Source organism: Hypanus sabinus, chromosome 3 (genome assembly GCF_030144855.1).
Source record: "Hypanus sabinus isolate sHypSab1 chromosome 3, sHypSab1.hap1, whole genome shotgun sequence".
Lineage (NCBI taxonomy): Eukaryota > Metazoa > Chordata > Chondrichthyes > Myliobatiformes > Dasyatidae > Hypanus > Hypanus sabinus.
Genome location: NC_082708.1, coordinates 30,843,698 through 30,860,865, shown reverse-complemented (window position 1 = coordinate 30,860,865; position 17,168 = coordinate 30,843,698). Strand labels below are relative to the sequence as shown.

General features: G+C 40.9%; 1 protein-coding gene across 1 annotated transcript in view; it reads left to right on the top strand.

The window, feature by feature from the left end:
• Positions 1-6,266: 6,266 nt before the first annotated feature.
• gpr143 (G protein-coupled receptor 143) overlaps positions 6,267-17,168 on the top strand; it is a 56,880-nt gene continuing 45,978 nt past the window's right edge. The window contains exon 1 of the mRNA XM_059963255.1: positions 6,267-6,543. Coding sequence (XP_059819238.1) covers positions 6,285-6,543 — 259 coding nt within the window. The 5' untranslated portion in view covers positions 6,267-6,284. The remainder of the gene's footprint in view (positions 6,544-17,168) is intronic.

Sequence of the window (17,168 nt, the reverse complement as noted above, 5' to 3'; positions counted from 1 at the left end):
TTCAGGAAGTATTGAAATGTTAGAGCTATGTTTATAAAGCCATATTTTAGTCACCTTGCTATAGGAAGGATGTCATTAAACTGGAAAGGACACAAAAGTTGGGAATCAAAAGACTGAGCATGGTGCGACTAGTGTCCCAAGCTGTATATATTTCAATGCAAGAAATATCGTAGGGAAGATGGATGATAGTGCTGAAGATGAGGTAGCTGGTTTACAAACAGAAGCAATGTGTAGCAAGGAGAGGCTGTTGACAGGGCAAAATTGCAGTCAGCAGGATGAGCTGCAATATAAAAGGAGACAACACTTAAAGGGGTGAATACAGAACTGAAGGTGTTATATTTGAATGTGTGCAGTATACGGGATAAGGTAAATGAACTTGCAGCACAGTTACAGATTGGCAGATATCATGTTGTAGGCATCATTGAATCATGGCTGAAACAAGAATATAGCTGGGAGCTTAATGTCGGAGGATACACATTGTATTGAAAAGACGGGCAGGAAGGTAGAGGGGGTGGTGTTGCTCTGTTGGTGAAAAATGAAATCAAGTCATTAGAAATAGGGTGACAGGGTTGGAGGGTGTTACATCATTGTGGATAGAACTAAGGAACTGCAAGGATAAAAAGACTTTGATGGGACTTGTGTACAGACCCTCAAAACAATAGTAAGGATGTGGTCTACAAATTACAACAGGATAGAAAATGCATGCCAAAAGGGTAATGTTCAATAGTCATGGGAGATTTTAATGTGTAAGTAGATTAGTAAAATCAGGTTGGTGCCAGATTCCAGGAAGGCTAACAAGATTCCTATGAGATAGCTTTTTAGAGCAGCTCATGGTTGAGCCCACTAAGGGATCAGCTATTCTGGATTGGGTGTTGTGCAGTAAACCAAAATTGATTAGAGAGCTTAAGGTAAAGGAACCCTTAGAGGAAAGTGATCATAATATGATTGAATTCACCCTGAAATTTGAGAAAGAGAAGCTAAGGTCAGATGTATCCATATTATAGTGGAGTAAAGGGAATTACAGAGGCATGAGAGAGGAGTTGGCCAGAAATGATTGGAAAAGAACACTGGCAGGGATGATGGCAGAGCAGCAATGGCTGGAGTTTCTGGAAGCGATTTGGAAGGCACGTGATATATACATCCCAAAGAGGAAGAAATATTATAAAGAAAAGTTGACTGAACCGCGGCAAACAAGGGAAATCAAAGCCAACATATAAGCCAAAAAGAGGGCATATAATAATGCAAAAAATAGTGGGAAGTAGGAGGATTGGGATGCTTTTAAAAACCAACAGAAAGCAAACAAAAAAGTCATCAAAAAGCAAAAGATGAAATACAAAAATAAGTAAGCCAATAATTTTAAAAACGATACCAAAAGTTTCTTCATATAAAGTGCAAAAGGTGAGAGTGAATATCGAACCGCTGGAAAATGATGCTGGACAGGTAGTAATGGGGGAACAATGAAATGGCGGATGAACTGAATGAATATTTTACATCAGTTTTCACTGTGTAAGGCACTAGCAGTATGGTGTCAGGGCTCATGAAGTGTGTGAAGTTACCATAACTAGAGAAGGTTCTTGGGAAACTGAAAGGTCTGAAGGTAGATAAGTCACCTGGACCAGATGATGTACACCCCAAGGTTCTGAAAGAGGTGGCTGAAGATATCATTGAGGCATTAATAATAATCTTTCAAGAATCACTAGATTTTGGGATGAGTCCTGAAGACTGGAAAATTGCAAATGTCATTTCACTCTTCAAGAATGGAGAGAGGCAGAAGAAAAGAAACTATAGACAAGTTTTCTGGCCTCAGTGGTTCAGAAGATGTTGGAGTTGATTATTAAAGATGAGGTCTCAGGGGCACATGATAAAATAGGCCAAAAATTTTGCCTGACAAATCTGTTGGAATTCTTTGAAGAAATAACAAGCAGAATATCAGTTGATGTTCTGTACTTGGATTTTCAGAAGGCCTTTGACAAGGTGCCATACATGAGGCTGCTTAACAAGCTACGAGCCCATTGTATTACAGGATAAATTCTAGCATGGATAAAGCAGTGGTTGACTGGCGGGAGGCTAAGAGCGGGAATAAAGGGAGCCTCTTCTGGTTAACTGCAGGTGACTATTGGTGTTTCACAGGAGTCCATGTTGGGACCGATTCTTTTTACATTATATGTGAATGTTTTGGATGATGGAATTGATGGCTTTGTTGCAAAGTTTACAGATGATATGAAGATAGGTGGAAGGACAGGTAATTTTAAGGAAGTAAAGATGCTACAGAAGGACACTGACAGATTAGGAGAATGGGCAAAGAATGGAAAATGGAATACACGTTCAGGAACTGTATGGCCTTGCACTTTAGATAAAATTAAAGGGTTGACTATTTTCTAAATGGAAAGAAAATACCAAAAAAATCTGAGGCACAAAGGAACTTGGGAGTCCTTGTGCAGGATTCCCTAAACACTAATTTGCAGATTGAGCCTGTGGTGAGGAAGGCAAATGTGATGTTAGCGTTCATTTCAAGAGGACTAAAATATAAATGCAAGGATGTAATGTAAAGCACTGCAGAGGCCTCACTTGGAGTATTGTGAGTAGATTTTTGGCTCCTTATCTTTGAAAGAATGTGCTGAAACTGGAGCGGGTTCAACGGAGGTGCTTGGAAATGTTCCAGGATTGAACGGCTTGTCATATGAAGAGCATTTGATGGATCCGGGGCTGCATTCACTGGAATTCAGAAGAATAAAGGATAACCTCATTGAAACCTATCGAATGCTGAAAGGCTTTGAGAGTGGATATGGAGAGCATGATTCCTACAGTGGGTGAGTCTAAAACCAGAGAACACAGCCTCAGAATAGAGGGACCTTCTTTTACAACAGAGATGAGGAGGAATTTCTTTAGCCTGAGAGTGGTGAATCTGTGGAATTCTTTGCCACCTGCAGCAGTGAAGGCCAAGTCTTTATGTATATTTCAGTCAGAGGCTGATAGATTCTTGACAGTCAGGGCATGAAGGGATATGGGGAGAAGGCAGGAGACTGGGGCTGGGAGGAATATTGGATCCACCATGATGAAATGGTGGAGCAGACTTGATGGGCCAAATGGCCTAATTCTGCTTCTATATCTTATGGTTTTATGGTCTAAAAGATTTGAAGGTATTACTGAGACCGTAGGGTTTAAAATATTAATAAGGCTGGAAGATATGACCTCTTCCCCAGGGGTTGATGGGTGACCTTTGGTGAGTTTTTTTAAGGATCATAAAGGGCAAAGAAAAGACAAATGACCATAGTCTTTTCCACAGGGTATTTAAGTCCAGAACTAGAGTGCATGGGGTTAAGATGACAAGGGAAAGATTTCAAAAAGGACTTAAAAGGCAATTTCTTCAAACAGAGGATGGTATGTACATGCAATGAACTGCAAGAGGAAGTGGTAGAGCAGGGTACAGTCTTGAGATTAAAAAAAAATTTGGAAAGATCATGTTTGACAAATCTGATTGAAATTTTTGAAGAGGTTACTAGGAAAGCTGACAAGGGTAAAGCAGTGGATGTTGTCTATATGGACTTCAGTAAGGACTTTGACAAGGTTCTGCATGGAAGGTTAGTTAGGAAGGTTCAATCGTTAGGTGTTAATATTGAAGTAGTAAAATGGATTCAACAGTGGCTGGATGGGAGATGCCAGAGAGTAGTGGTGGATAACTGTTTGTCAGGTTGGAGGCTTGTGACTAGTGGTGTGCCTCAGGGATCTGTTCTGGGTCCAATGTTGTTTGTCATATACATTAATGATCTGGATGATGGGGTGGTAAATTGGATTAGTAAGTATGCAGATGATACTAAGGTAGGTGGCATTGTGGGTAATGAAGTAGGTTTTCAAAGCTTGTGGAGAGATTTAGGCCAGTTAGAAGAGTGGGCTGAACGATGGCAGATGGAGTAAAATGCTGATAAGTGTAAGGTGCTACATTTTGGTAGGAATAATCCAAATGGGACATACGTGGTAAATGACACACACAAAATGCTGGTGGAACACAGCAGGCCTGGCAGCATCTATAAGGAGAAGCACTGTCGACATTTCGGGCTGAGACCCTTCGTCAGGACTAGACGTGGTAAATGGTAGGGCATTGAAGAATGCGGTAGAACAGAGTGATCTAGGAATAATGGTGCATAGTTCCCTAAAGGTGGAATCTCCTGTGGATAGGGTGGTGAAGAAAGCTTTTGGTATGTTGGCCTTTATAAATCAGAACATTGAGTATAGGAGTTGGAATGTAATGTTAAAATTGTACAAGGCATTGGTAAGGCTGAATTTGGAGTATTGTGTACATTTCCGATCACCAAATTATAGGAAAGATGTCAACAAAATAGAGAGAGTACAGAGAAGATTTACTAGAATGTTACCTGGGTTTCAGCACCCAAGTTACAGAGAAAGGTTGAACAAGTTAGGTCTTTATTCTTTGGAGCGTAGAAGGTTGAGGGGGGACTTGATAGAGGTATTTAAAATTATGAGAGGGATAGATAGAGTTGACATGGATAGGCTTTTTCCATTGAGAGTAGGGGAGATTCAAACAAGAGGAGATGATTTGAGAGTTAGGAGGCAAAAGTTTAGGGGTAACACGAGGGGGAATTTCTTTACTCAGAGAGTGGTAGCTGTGTGGAACGAGCTTCCAGTAGAAGTGGTAGAGGCAGGTTCGGTATTGTCATTTAAAGTAAAATTGGATAGGTATATGGACAGGAAAGGAATGGAGGGTTATGGGCTGAATGCAGGTCAGTGGGACTAGGTGAGAGTAAGTGTTCAGCACTGACTAGAAGGGCTGAAATGGCCTGTTTCTGTGCTGTAATTGTTGTATAGTTAAGACACTTAGCTAGAAAAGGTATAGAGAGAGTATGAGCCAAAAGGGACTAACCCAGTTAGGTAACATGGGTAGCATGGATGAGTTGGGCCGAATGTCCTGTGTTCTCTGCTGCATAGAGGGTGGAGAGTGCTGGTAAATGGCCTCACTGGGGATAAGTTCTTAATGGCCAGCATAGACACAGTGGCCTGAAATGCTTGGTCTTAGTGCAGTAGGGTTTACTAATTTCAATTTTAATACTAAGATTTTACCCACCTAGAGCCCATACAGGTCAGTAAATTCTGGAGCAATGGGTAACCTTTGGGGCAAATTGGTATACAGGCTTTAGAGTATCTTAAGTGTTGGGGAAAAGTAGGAAGAGGAATTCAGGTAACTCATCTCCAAGTCGTTTCCAACTATTCACACCTACAAGTGTAAACTATGTTTTACTTAAATGAATAGAATCGAGACTCGCAAACTGCCGAGAGGTAATGGAAACCTGGCTATTTATTGCCCGTGCATTATCTAATCCATGCCTCACAGGAGATTTACACTACACTTGTCATTCTGTGGAGAAGATCCCTGGCTCTGTCCTCTCTGAGGCACTCCTACTAATAAAAAGCGTTGGCGCCAATATTTCAAGCCACAATGTGTGTGAAGAAAGCACTAAGCCTGGCACAAATAACGGCCGGAAAGACTTCCACCGAACTAGCTCAAAAGATAGTTTTACCACTGAAGTGATAAATTTAAAATATGGCCGCATTCCATGGCTCTTACAAACTGTAGTTAACATTCGCTTAATAAACTTGTGATTACGCACGAGGCCTTTAGCTTGGGATGTGTACACAATACTCACATTGTAATCGTTTATTCAAACGTTTGAAGTGTTCTTTCAAAATTCCCCCATTTACAATGGTGCTTTTTGTTTTAAGAAGATGAATATATAGTACATTCCTCATTCAAGTTATTCACTATTTCCGCAACTAAAGATTCCTCAGATGATTTGAAGAGAGACACTTAACATTTTAAAAAATGAGCTTTAACAATACAGTAAATGAGAGGCACCCGCCTTCATAACCCTTTTAAGGCCCCAACTGCATCAAGTTACTATTTATTGTTCTTTGATGCATCTCATTCATTAAAATCATTACATCAGGAACGTGGAAGACCGCCACACCTCCCTTCACCAACGGTGGCCCAGCCATTGTCATCTTACCCTAAGGCTGAACAAGTTTATCATGGGGATCCACGCGTAATTATAAAGTAACGAATGATCCTCTCCTTTCCTACTACAAAGAGTCTCGGGAATCGCGGTCTATCAAAGGAATCTAATGTTTTTTTCCCCCCAGTCACTTAAAAGAGAATTGACTCAGCGAGTGAGATTGCGATGAGACTTGAGAGAATACACATGATGTTCGTCCCGTGATCCAGGAGAGAGGCGGTTCATGATCCTCCCGCTCTCTCTGTCCGCCTGGTCCCTATGGCTTCTCCACGCCTGGAAACTTTTTGCTGCCCCACTCGGGACCCGGCCACCGATTTTGTCCTCGGTTTTCAACCTGTCTTTTTCAACGGCATCTGCGTTGCCAGCGCCAGTCTGAGTCTTGTGGGCACACTTATTCAGATCTTGCCAAAACGGAGGTTCAGCTACCGCAGGTTCAGCCAGTACCCTCTGCAGAAGCCATCAGCATCTTCTCGAATCCTGCTCATCATCAATATCTGTGACATCTTAGGCTGTGTAGGTAGGTGGCTCTCCACTCCCACCTTTACTTTCAATCAAAGTTTTTAAGTTGTAGAAAATATTATAGCGGACGTCTTCAGTACTTTATGTCGGTACTGCTACTTAGTCACGCCGCAACATTTAGTCCACCGAATATATGCTGGTTTAAAAAAAACGGGTAAATCTTCTGGTGTGTGGATATTCGCTGGAAATGCTTCTAACGTTGCCAGCTTGTCAACCCCGTAGAGTGTAAACGTGCTGTGTGGGGTTGATGCCTCAGGTTCCGAAATGTGGGAGTAAAATGCCAATAGAGAGTTGGGTGAAAAGGGGGTATCATTTTAACTGCTGGTCTTATGGGGGTTTGTGGAAACCGAGGATTTTTCCATCGAACCTCAGGCCACCAGGCAGACATTTGGCGCTCTGGAGGGGAGAGGCTTGTAGATCTGGTTGAACATTTTTTCCATTCGCCTGGTCTAGAGAAAGCCATCAGAATGGCCAAGTAAGAATATTGCCAGCAGGCACTTTGACCAAGCCTTCACCGCATGCTTCACAATCGTGCAACACAACTTCGGTCATAATTGCTTCGTAAGGAAATGATTATCTCATTCTACAAACTCCAACTATAAGGGAGCTCACTGAGCCAGTTGTCCTTCTCAGGATCAAAAAGTTCAAAGCAAATTTATTATCAAAGTACATAGATGTTACCATATAGAACCCTGAGACTAACTTCCTCCCGGGCATGCCCAGTAAATCCAAGAAAATACAAAAGAAAAATAGGAAACAATAAATAAATATGCAATAGGTGTCAAGAATATGAGATGATGAGCCCTTGAAAGTAAACTATGGGAACTGTTCAGTGATGGAGTTATCAGATGGTTGAGCTGGTCCAAGATGAGTAGCCTTGGAGGTTACATGGGAATGGAGCTGTTAGATTTTACCCACTGGTCATCACAGTGAGTAGGTACCTTACAGTATCAGAGATATGGGTTTAATCCTGACCTTAATTTCTGCTTGAGTGCCTTTCCTCCAGTTCTCATCCAAGGAGGTACAGGTTTGTAGGTTAACTGGCCACCGTAAGTTGCCCCCAGTGTAGAGGTGAGTGGTAGAATCTGGGGTTGCCCCCAGTGTAGAGGCAAGTGGTAGAATCTGGGGTTGCCCCCAGTGTAGAGGCAAGTGGTAGAATCTGGGGTGGAGGGGAGTTGATGATGATGCAGATGTATGTTTGAATTTTTTGAGGATGTGAGTAAACACATTGATGAAGGAAGAACAGTAGATGTAGTGTACAGTGTATGGATTTCAGCAAAACATGTGATAAGGTACCCCATACAAGGCTTATTGAGAAAGTAAGGAGGCATGGGATTCAAGGAGACATTGCTTTGTGGATCCAGAACTGGCTTGCCCACAGAAGGCAAAGAATGGTTGTACACGGGTCATATTCTGCATGGAGGTCGATGACCAGTGCGGTGCCTCAGGGATCTGTTTTAGGACCCTTACTCTTTGTGATTTTTATAAATGACGTGGATGAGGAAGTGGAGGGATCGGTTAGTAAATTTGCTGATGACACAAAGGTTGGGGGTGTTGTGGATAGTGTGGAGGGCTGACAGATGTTACTGCAGGACATTGATAGGATGCAAAACTGGGCTGAGAAGTGGCAGATGGAGTTCAACCTAGATTAGTGTGAGGTGGTTCATTTTGGTAGGTCAAATATGATGGCAGAATATAGTATTAATGGCTCGAGTCTTGGCAGCATGGAGGATCAGAGGGATCTTGGGGTCTGAGTCCTTAGAACTCTCAAAGCTGCTGTGCAGGTTGACTCTGTGGTTAAGAAGGCATACGGTGTATTGGCCTTCATCAATTGTGGAAGTGAATTTATGAGCCGAGAGATGGTGTTACAGCTATATAGGACCCTGGTCAGACCCCACTTGGAGTACTGTGCTCAGTTCTGGTCACCTCACTACAGGAAGGATGTGGAAACCATAGAAAGGGTGCAGAAAAAATTTACAAGGATGTTGCCTGGATTGGGGAGCATGCCTTATGAGAATAGGTTGAGTAAACTTGGGCTTGAGGTGACCTGATAGAGGTGTATAAGATAATGAGAGGCATTGATCATGTGATAGTCAGAGGCTTTTCCCCAGGGCTGAAAAGGTTGCCGCAAGAGGACACAGGTGTAAGGTGCTGGGGAATAGGTACAGAGGAGATGTCAGGGGTAAGTTTTTTATGCAGAGAGTGGTGAATGTGTGGAATGGGCTGCCGGCAACGGTGGTGGAGGCAGATATGATAGGGTCATTTAAGAGGCTTTTGGATAGGTACATGGAGCTTGGAAAAATAGAGGGCTATGGGTAAGCCTAGCAATTTCTAAGGTAGGGACATGTTCAGCACAACCTTGTGGGCCAAAGGGCCTGTATTGTGTTGTAGGCTTTCTATGTTTCTATGAGCAAAATGGGATTAATGTACAATGGGTAGTTGATAGATGGCTTGGGCTTGATGGGCCAAAGGGCCAGTTTTTGTGCGGTATTTCTCTGTCTCTGACTTTGGTCCTGTCCCAGGAATTGAAGATGGATCTCCAATATGCTACTATGATCTCTCCTGCTGCAGATATGAGCCTCTGTCAGCAATTCGGAAGCCTGGGTTAAGGAGTTGAGTTCGGCAACTGAGGGATTTAAATTCAGCTATTGAATTAATTAAATCTAATAATAATCTATCATACATAATGATAACCAGGAGATTACCAGATCTGCTTAAGACAAAACTGATACCCAAGCACCTTTGACAGAAGGAAATCTTTGACTCTTGCTTGTGTATTGATGTCCAACTGGTATTTGCAATAGCTTAGCAAACTATAAGTTGTATCATGATAAAATAACAACAAAGCAGATGGAGAAACACAAGTTTCTATGAAAGGTATGAGGTATGTGATTGGCAGGGACTCCTGATGGGGAGTGGGAGTGGTGTGGGGATATGAAGAGAATGCTTTCTCTTGTGGGAGTTTCTTTAACTGTTTAATACAAAGAATCTGCCCAGTTAAGGCAAAGACAAAGTCAATATTTTTTTCCTCACTGTTGTCATGACTCTTTGGAACTCTCTTCTTTAAATATTAATGGAAACAGTATTTGGATATTTTAAAGACAGATTATCAATGAGTAAAGGGTGAAAGGTTATTCTGTGACGCTGTGCTGCTCAGCCAAAATTGCAGATTGGGTTTGAAGAGCAGAGTGGCCTGTTCTGCTCCTAATTTGTATTTCGGGCAGTAATCTCTGCCCATTGAATCATACCAATTCTTCCTCATTAATATTTTAAAGTTGCATCCAAAATGGGAGAACTGTACCAGAGATTAATAAAGTAGTGGAGCGTGCTTGGCCAGCGGAAAAACAAGAGGAAGGAGCCAACTTAACTCTCACTAATCCATTTGTTACATTCACGACTGAAGAAAAATTACATACTTGCTTTATATGCTTTGCCACACATTAATGCAAGATTCTTTGCATGAGGGTAATCAAACAAGTTGTCTTTCTGAGTCATATGACTGCTTTTGATCGTTCTCTCCCTCTTCTTGCTACTACCATTGGGCAGGATCAGCAGGAAGCTTGGGTACCATGCCACCAAGTTCAGGAACAATTGTTGCCCTGCACCCATCGGATTCCTGCATGGGCTTCATTTGCTTCTGCACTAAGCTGACTCAGTTTCAGGGACACTGGAGCTCATGTACTATGTGCTATTTACGTTTTTATTGTTTGCATGATTTGAACTCTTTTGCATATCAGATGTGTGGCAGACTTCGTTGTGTATTTTTGTGTGGATTCTGTTGTGAATTTTGTTTTGTGAATACCTGCAAGATAAATCTCAAGGTGTACCTGCTTTGATAATATATTTAAAATGAGGTGTGATTATGGCAGATAACAAAACTCTTGTTCAATGAAAAGGGATGAGAGGGTCAGGAATGGAATTCTAGAGCACAGTCACCATTAGTGGAATGATTAAACCAGAGGATGATTAACAGATCAGAATGGAAAGATTGTAAGTATCATGTGTGAGTGTTAGCCTCCTGACTACTACAGAGATAGAGTGATAACATCATTGTAAGATTTGAAAGAAGAGCATTTTGCAACCTAGTTGTTGCTTAACAGAGATAATGAAGGGCACAAAAAGCAGGGATTATGGGAGAGGAGGACAAGGATTGCCCTAGAGGAAGGCCTGTATCATGATTTGGAAAATAATCAGTACAGTTGATCAGAATCAAGGTGCCTCCACCAAAGAGCAGCATGGAATTATCTTCAAAGCACAGATTGATACAATACAATAGCGTAAAGTAGTATTTTAAGTGAGAATGCTGGACACTAAATGCTTGTGTTTAATGCTCACATCCCAAGAAAAGAATTAAGAAAATCATGACATTAAATAAAATTTTTTTAAACTTTGTTTGAATATGCAGTAGCTTTTTTGTTTATTGAAATTCTGGAAATGATAGAAATAGTGTTTCTTTTAAATAAGTAACAATCTCCTACCTCGATTAAGCAGCATAGTGTCCCAATAATGTAGGGAATTCTGACAGTTTTCTCAATTTGTTTTTGTTCTTTAAGAGTTGTCCAAAATAAGCAGCTTCCTTTATTAACCTGTGGCCCAACTAACCAAGAATCCACTGTATTTGAAAACCATGACTCTGTTGTTAACTTATTGTCAAAACTGTTTCTCCGTATTTGATCTGTCAAGGCTCTTAATAAGTTTGCATAACTCCTCCTGGATCTACTAATAATGTTGACCATACTTGAAGAAAAGAAGTACAACTTAATTTTTTGGGGCATTAGTGTAATATTCACTCCTATAATTGGCATCCTTTCCAAGCATGGTATCCATGCTTATATGCAGTAATCTAAGTGAAGACCCAGCCAATAACTTACAAGAATAAGCATTATTTCTGTTTTTAGTATGCCATTCACAAAGCCAAATTTTCCCAATCTACTTTGTTACGTTCACGAATATTTCCCAACTCAGTGCCCTTTCCTGGAATGGACTTATTTCAGACAAGATGTTAAAAGAAAATGCTGAATTAAGTATCCATCTCAAACTCCAATGCTCCCAGTTCTTTTTTCTTCTGTTTCTTTTGCTTTTATTCAAGCAGAGTTTCAAGCAAGGCCAGCATTAATTACCCTTGAGAAGATGGTGGTGAGCTGCCTTCTTGAACTGCTGTCGACGCCACTCTCAAAGTGGTGAAAGGAGTTCCTGATTTAGACCTAGTGACATAAAAGGGGCACCAGCTGCATTTCCATCTGGGAGGAGACCTTGCAGGTGGTGGTATTCTTAGAACCTGAGTCCCATGTCCTTTGGGAACAGAGGTTACTGGTTTCAGAAGTGCTGTTGGAATCACTGAGGCGAATAACTGCAGCTCATTTTGTCAGCCAAAATACACCAGTAATTGGGGAAGTGGATATTTAGGCTGTTGGATGGGGTCGAGCAGGTTACCCTGTCTTAGATAATATCTGGTTTCGTAGGTATTGTTAGAGTTCTACTTACCTTAGCAATTAGAGAGAATTCCCTCCTACACAGCCCTCTGTTTGTTTATAGAACATAAAAAAAAAATCTTGATGCATACAAAGTAGGTTGCTGCCTTTCCTACAGTATGTTGTAACAAAGAGGTTGGGATACAGACTTTGTGAAGATTCTACATTTTTGAAAGTTCTATCTTGTTTGGGGGCATGAATTTTTAAATAATTTCATAAACTGGCAAAGTACACATGAAACAGCAAAGTACTTAATTTCATTTTTAATATCAAGCCTACAATGAAATCCACTTCAAGATCATTAATCAATGGACATGAATCTGATGTAATTGGAAGATGAAGCGCTTGGTGACAGATATATTCAAATGCACCAGAGTCATTCACGTTGTGCATTAGTCCTGTTTATGATGCAGCGTCGGTTTGGAAAATAATAAAGCCATGTATGGGGTACAGAATATTTATAACAGTGATGAAGGTAAGTGAAAAACTTTTTCCTCAAAAAAGATTAGGCTTGGCCTATAATGTTATACAGTAGACTTTGGTTAATTGGCAACACTTCAGGACCAGTACATTTTGGCCTACCTAAGTGACTACCCCAATTAGCTGAAAGTTCATGGAAATAGTTAAAAATATATAAAAAGGACAAATTCCCATTTGACTGAGTACCAAATTATGTATTTAAATGAAATATAGAAAAAGCTAGAATATTATCAAAACTACTACAGTACTGTAAAACTGTGGACATTATTAGTTATCCAACAGTTATTGACAGAGGAATTCATCTGGTGCATGTGCCGTGTTCTTTTGATTGACTGTAAATGTACAAAATCAGCATGAACATAATGAACTGCCTTCATACAATGCTTTCAAAGATTTCACCTTTCAAATCTTCATTTTCATTGTAACATTCAAAATGATTGTTTATACCTTCAAATTCTTTGCAGTTTCTAACTTGTTGAAATCATGAAATTATTTTCATTTTCACTTACTGCTGTTTCTGGCATTTCTAAGCCTGAATGCTTGAATCTGCAGTGAATGACACAGTTCTGAATTGTCATACTGGTTATTTCATGCCAACTATCAGTGACAAAATTCACTACTTTATGAACACAATCACAAGCAACTGATGCTATTTTAAAAACTGTTTGCTCTAAACATGACGCAGTGTCTAACAACCATGACACACGACTGATTGTTAAAACCTGTTTGGCAACAGTCTCCTGCCTCACTTAAATGACATAGTGTCCCAAATAAACGAGGAGAGTCCCTGCTATTTTCTCAATTAGGTTTTGTTCTTTTTAAGTGTTGTCCCAAATAAGTGGCTGCTGCAAATAACCACTGACCCAATTAACTGGAATATACTATAAATGGCAGAATTGGTTAAAAAGAAAGAAAAATTAAAAACAGAATTTACTGGAAATACTTGTTGAGTATTACAGAATGAGGAACAGTTGACATTTTGGATTGAACATTCTTCAACTGATTCCTTCATCACTTTTGAGCAGAAATATTGAGCTGCATCTCTTTCTGAGGATGTCACCAGACCAACTGAGTGTTCATGCTATTTTTCTAATTTGTTTGAGATTTCCAGAATCTGCAGTTTCTTGATTTATTTTCAAAGCCAACTGGTTATAAAGCAATAAGTATGCAGTTAGTTGTTTGGACACTTTTGTTATGATTCCTGCATCGTGCTTTGAGGAACTACAATTAGGAGTTCCTATGGCTGCACTCTTCTCTTTTCATACTTGTATCAGAATGTAAACCATAAAGCAGGTACAGTAGTTTTTTTTTAAAAAAAGTCCCCTGGATGAGTGAAAGGAAAGTAATTTAACAGAATAAAACATAGGATCAGAATTAGGCCATCTGGCCTATCAATTGTACTCTGCCGTTCCATCATGGCTCATTTATTATCCCTCTCAATCCTATTCTCTGCCTTCCAGTAACCTTTGACACCCTTAATAATCAAGAAACTATCAACCTCTCTTGAAATATACCCAATGATTTGGTGTCCATAAGCAACTGTGGTAACAGATTCACCACGCTCAGGCTAAAGAAATTCCTTCTCATCTCTGTTCTAAAGAGATGTCCTTTCATTCTAACATCCTTCTATCATCTCCACATCTACTCTGTCTGGGCCTTTAAATATTCAATAGTTTTCAATAATATTTCCCCCTCATTCTTTTAAACGCTGGTGATTACAGGGCCAGAGCCATCAAACAAGCTTCATTCTTAACACTTTTATTCCCGGGATCATTCTCATGAGAAAGTAGGATTTATACTTCTGTACTTTTTATAAAAGGAGAATTTATAGTTTTGTCCTTTTATAAGTTTGACTGTGACCAAAGGTAACTCAACTGAACTAAAGTTCAAGACCAGGTGGGTTGTCAGGCCCATTCTTAAACAGGAAGGTGTTAGCTGTGTATGCTGCAAATTGCACAAGTCCTCAGAACTACCCTTGCATTCTCTCCTGGGAGAGCAACTTTTTAAAATGGATGGAAAGGATTTGAGGAGGTAGCCTCATCAGGCCAAAGATACTGAAGCAAGAGGTTCCCTGATACTCTAACTGTTTTCTGTAAAATGTGTTTTTACTTATCTTCATCACTGTTGTAAGTATTCTATGCCCATACATTTCCTCTTTATTTTCCTTACGAATACTAAATCATAAACAGAAGCACGGTTATAATATCGTCTGAAGCAAGAATTTTCCCAGCCTCACTCGAACTGTTTCCACTGAGTCCACACAGTGAATGGGCCAACAGCATATCTATAGGTTGAAGTCTTTTAGAAAAGAATTCCCTCTGTGGTTTTTGTCTGAATAAATAATGACTCGGGGTAACTCCAATAACCCCTCTACATGAAGCAAATATCAGGTTTTTTTGTCTTCTGCTTGATGTGAGGGGGAAGAAGAGAGAATGTCCAGGGTGGGAGGGCTCTGATTATGCTGACTCTGGCAGAGTCCATGGAGAGGAGGCTGGCTTTCCATGACTTGCTGAGCTGCAGCTTCTTCTGGTTTCAGATAGAGCAGTTGCCCTACCAAGCTATGATACATCCGGATATGGTGCTTTCTATGGTGTGTTGATAAAACTGATGGGTGTCAAAGGGGACATGGAATTAGTTTGGAAGTATCCATCCCAACACCAAATAAAGTGCACAGTTTTTCCATTACTTTGCAAATCCAGGTGCACACAATAAAGAGTAAATATACAGAGGAGCATTGCTCTCCTAATTGCCTGAACTGTATTGTCTCTTTCAACTTGGTTCTTCCCATAAAGTCTTCTGAAAAGTTGAGGATTTCTGGAGTCATTCTTTTAAAAAAAAAGGAAGTCTATAGTCCGCCATCAATTCTGCTTTAAACAAAGGGGCTTCCCTTCGTCCACCATCAACTCTGCTCTCAAACGCATCTCTCCCATTTCCCGTACATCTGCCCTCACCCCATCCACCCGCCACCCCACTCGGGATAGGGTTCCCCTTGTCCTTACCTACCACCCCACCAGCCTCCAGGTCCAACGTATAATTCTCCGTAGCTTCCGCCACCTTCAACGGGATCCCACTACCAAACACATTTTTCCCTCCCCCCACCCTTTCTGCTTTTCGCAGGGATCGCTCCCTATGCAACTCCCTTGTCTACTCATCCCCCCCATCCCTTCCCACCGATCTCCCTCCTGGCACTTATCCTTGTAAACGGAACAAGTGCTACACCTGCCCTTACACTTCCTCCCTCACCACCATTCAGGGCCCCAGACAGTCCTTCCAGGTGAGGCGACACTTCACCTGTGAGTCGGCTGGTGTGGTATACTGCATCCGGTGCTCCCGGTGTGGCCTTTTATATATTGGTGAGACCCAACACAGACTGGGAGACTGTTTTGCTGAACACCTATGCTCGGTCCGCCAGAAAAAGCAGGATCTCCCAGTGGCCACACATTTTAATTCCACATCCCATTCCCATTCTGATATGTCTATCCATGGCCTCCTCTACTGTCAAGATGAATCCAAACTCAGGTTGGAGGAACAACACCTTATATACCGGCTGGGTAGCCTCCAACCTGATGGCATGAACATTGACTTCTCTAACCTCCATTAATGCCCCTCCTCCCCTTCTTACCCCATCCCTGACATATTTAGTTGTTTGCCTGTTCTCCATCTCCCTCTGGTGCTCCTCCCGCCTTTCTTTCTCCTGAGGCCTCCCGTCTCATGATCCTTTCCCTTCTCCAGCTCTGTATCACTTTCGCCAATCACCTTTCCAGCTCTTAGCTTCATCCCACCCCCTCCGGTCTTCTCCTATCATTTCGCATTTTCCCCTCCCCCCCCACTACTTTCAAATCTCTTACTATCTTCTCTTTCAGTTAGTCCTGACGAAGGGTCTCGGCCCGAAACGTCGACAGCGCTTCTCCCTATAGATGCTACCTGGCCTGCTGTGTTCCACCAGCATTTTGTGTGTGTTGTTGTTTGAATTTCCAGCATCTGCAGATCTCCTCGTGTAAACTTTACAGTAGTTACTTCATAATGGATATCATTGTCAACATTACTTATGGAGATGGATATGTATTATTCCCTGTCTTCTGTTGTCCCATCCCTCATGTCGGAATTGCAAAGCTGTTTTCTAACGTGGCCATGAACACAAGCCAAGACTATGAATTTCTTGCATCATGACATTTCAGAAGAAAGTTAAAAGTAAGAGTCAGCTAATTTTTACTCTGACACACCAGAACTTAAAATATCTTGGGAGAGAGAAAGAAGCAAAACTTGTACTAAATGGAAAGAAGTTCAAAACTTTCAAAGTAACCAAGTCAGCTTGAAAAAGTCACTAAATAATTACTATCAACAAATCAGAATCAGATTTAACATCACCGACATATGTCATTAAATTTGTTAACTTTACAGCAGCAGTACAATGAAATAATGATAAATAAATATAGAGATAGGCCTGAGTAACATCAAATATATATATATATATATATATATATATATTATAATAGTTAAGTTAAAATAAGTAGTGCAAAATAACAGAAATAAGAAAATACTGAGGTAGTATTCATGGTTTCAGTGTCTATTTAGAAACTGGGTGACACTTGCCTTTACAATGTGTTGTAGTGCCAGAAAAAACAACACACTGGACCACTGTTACACTAAGATGAAGAGTTTTTACTGTGCT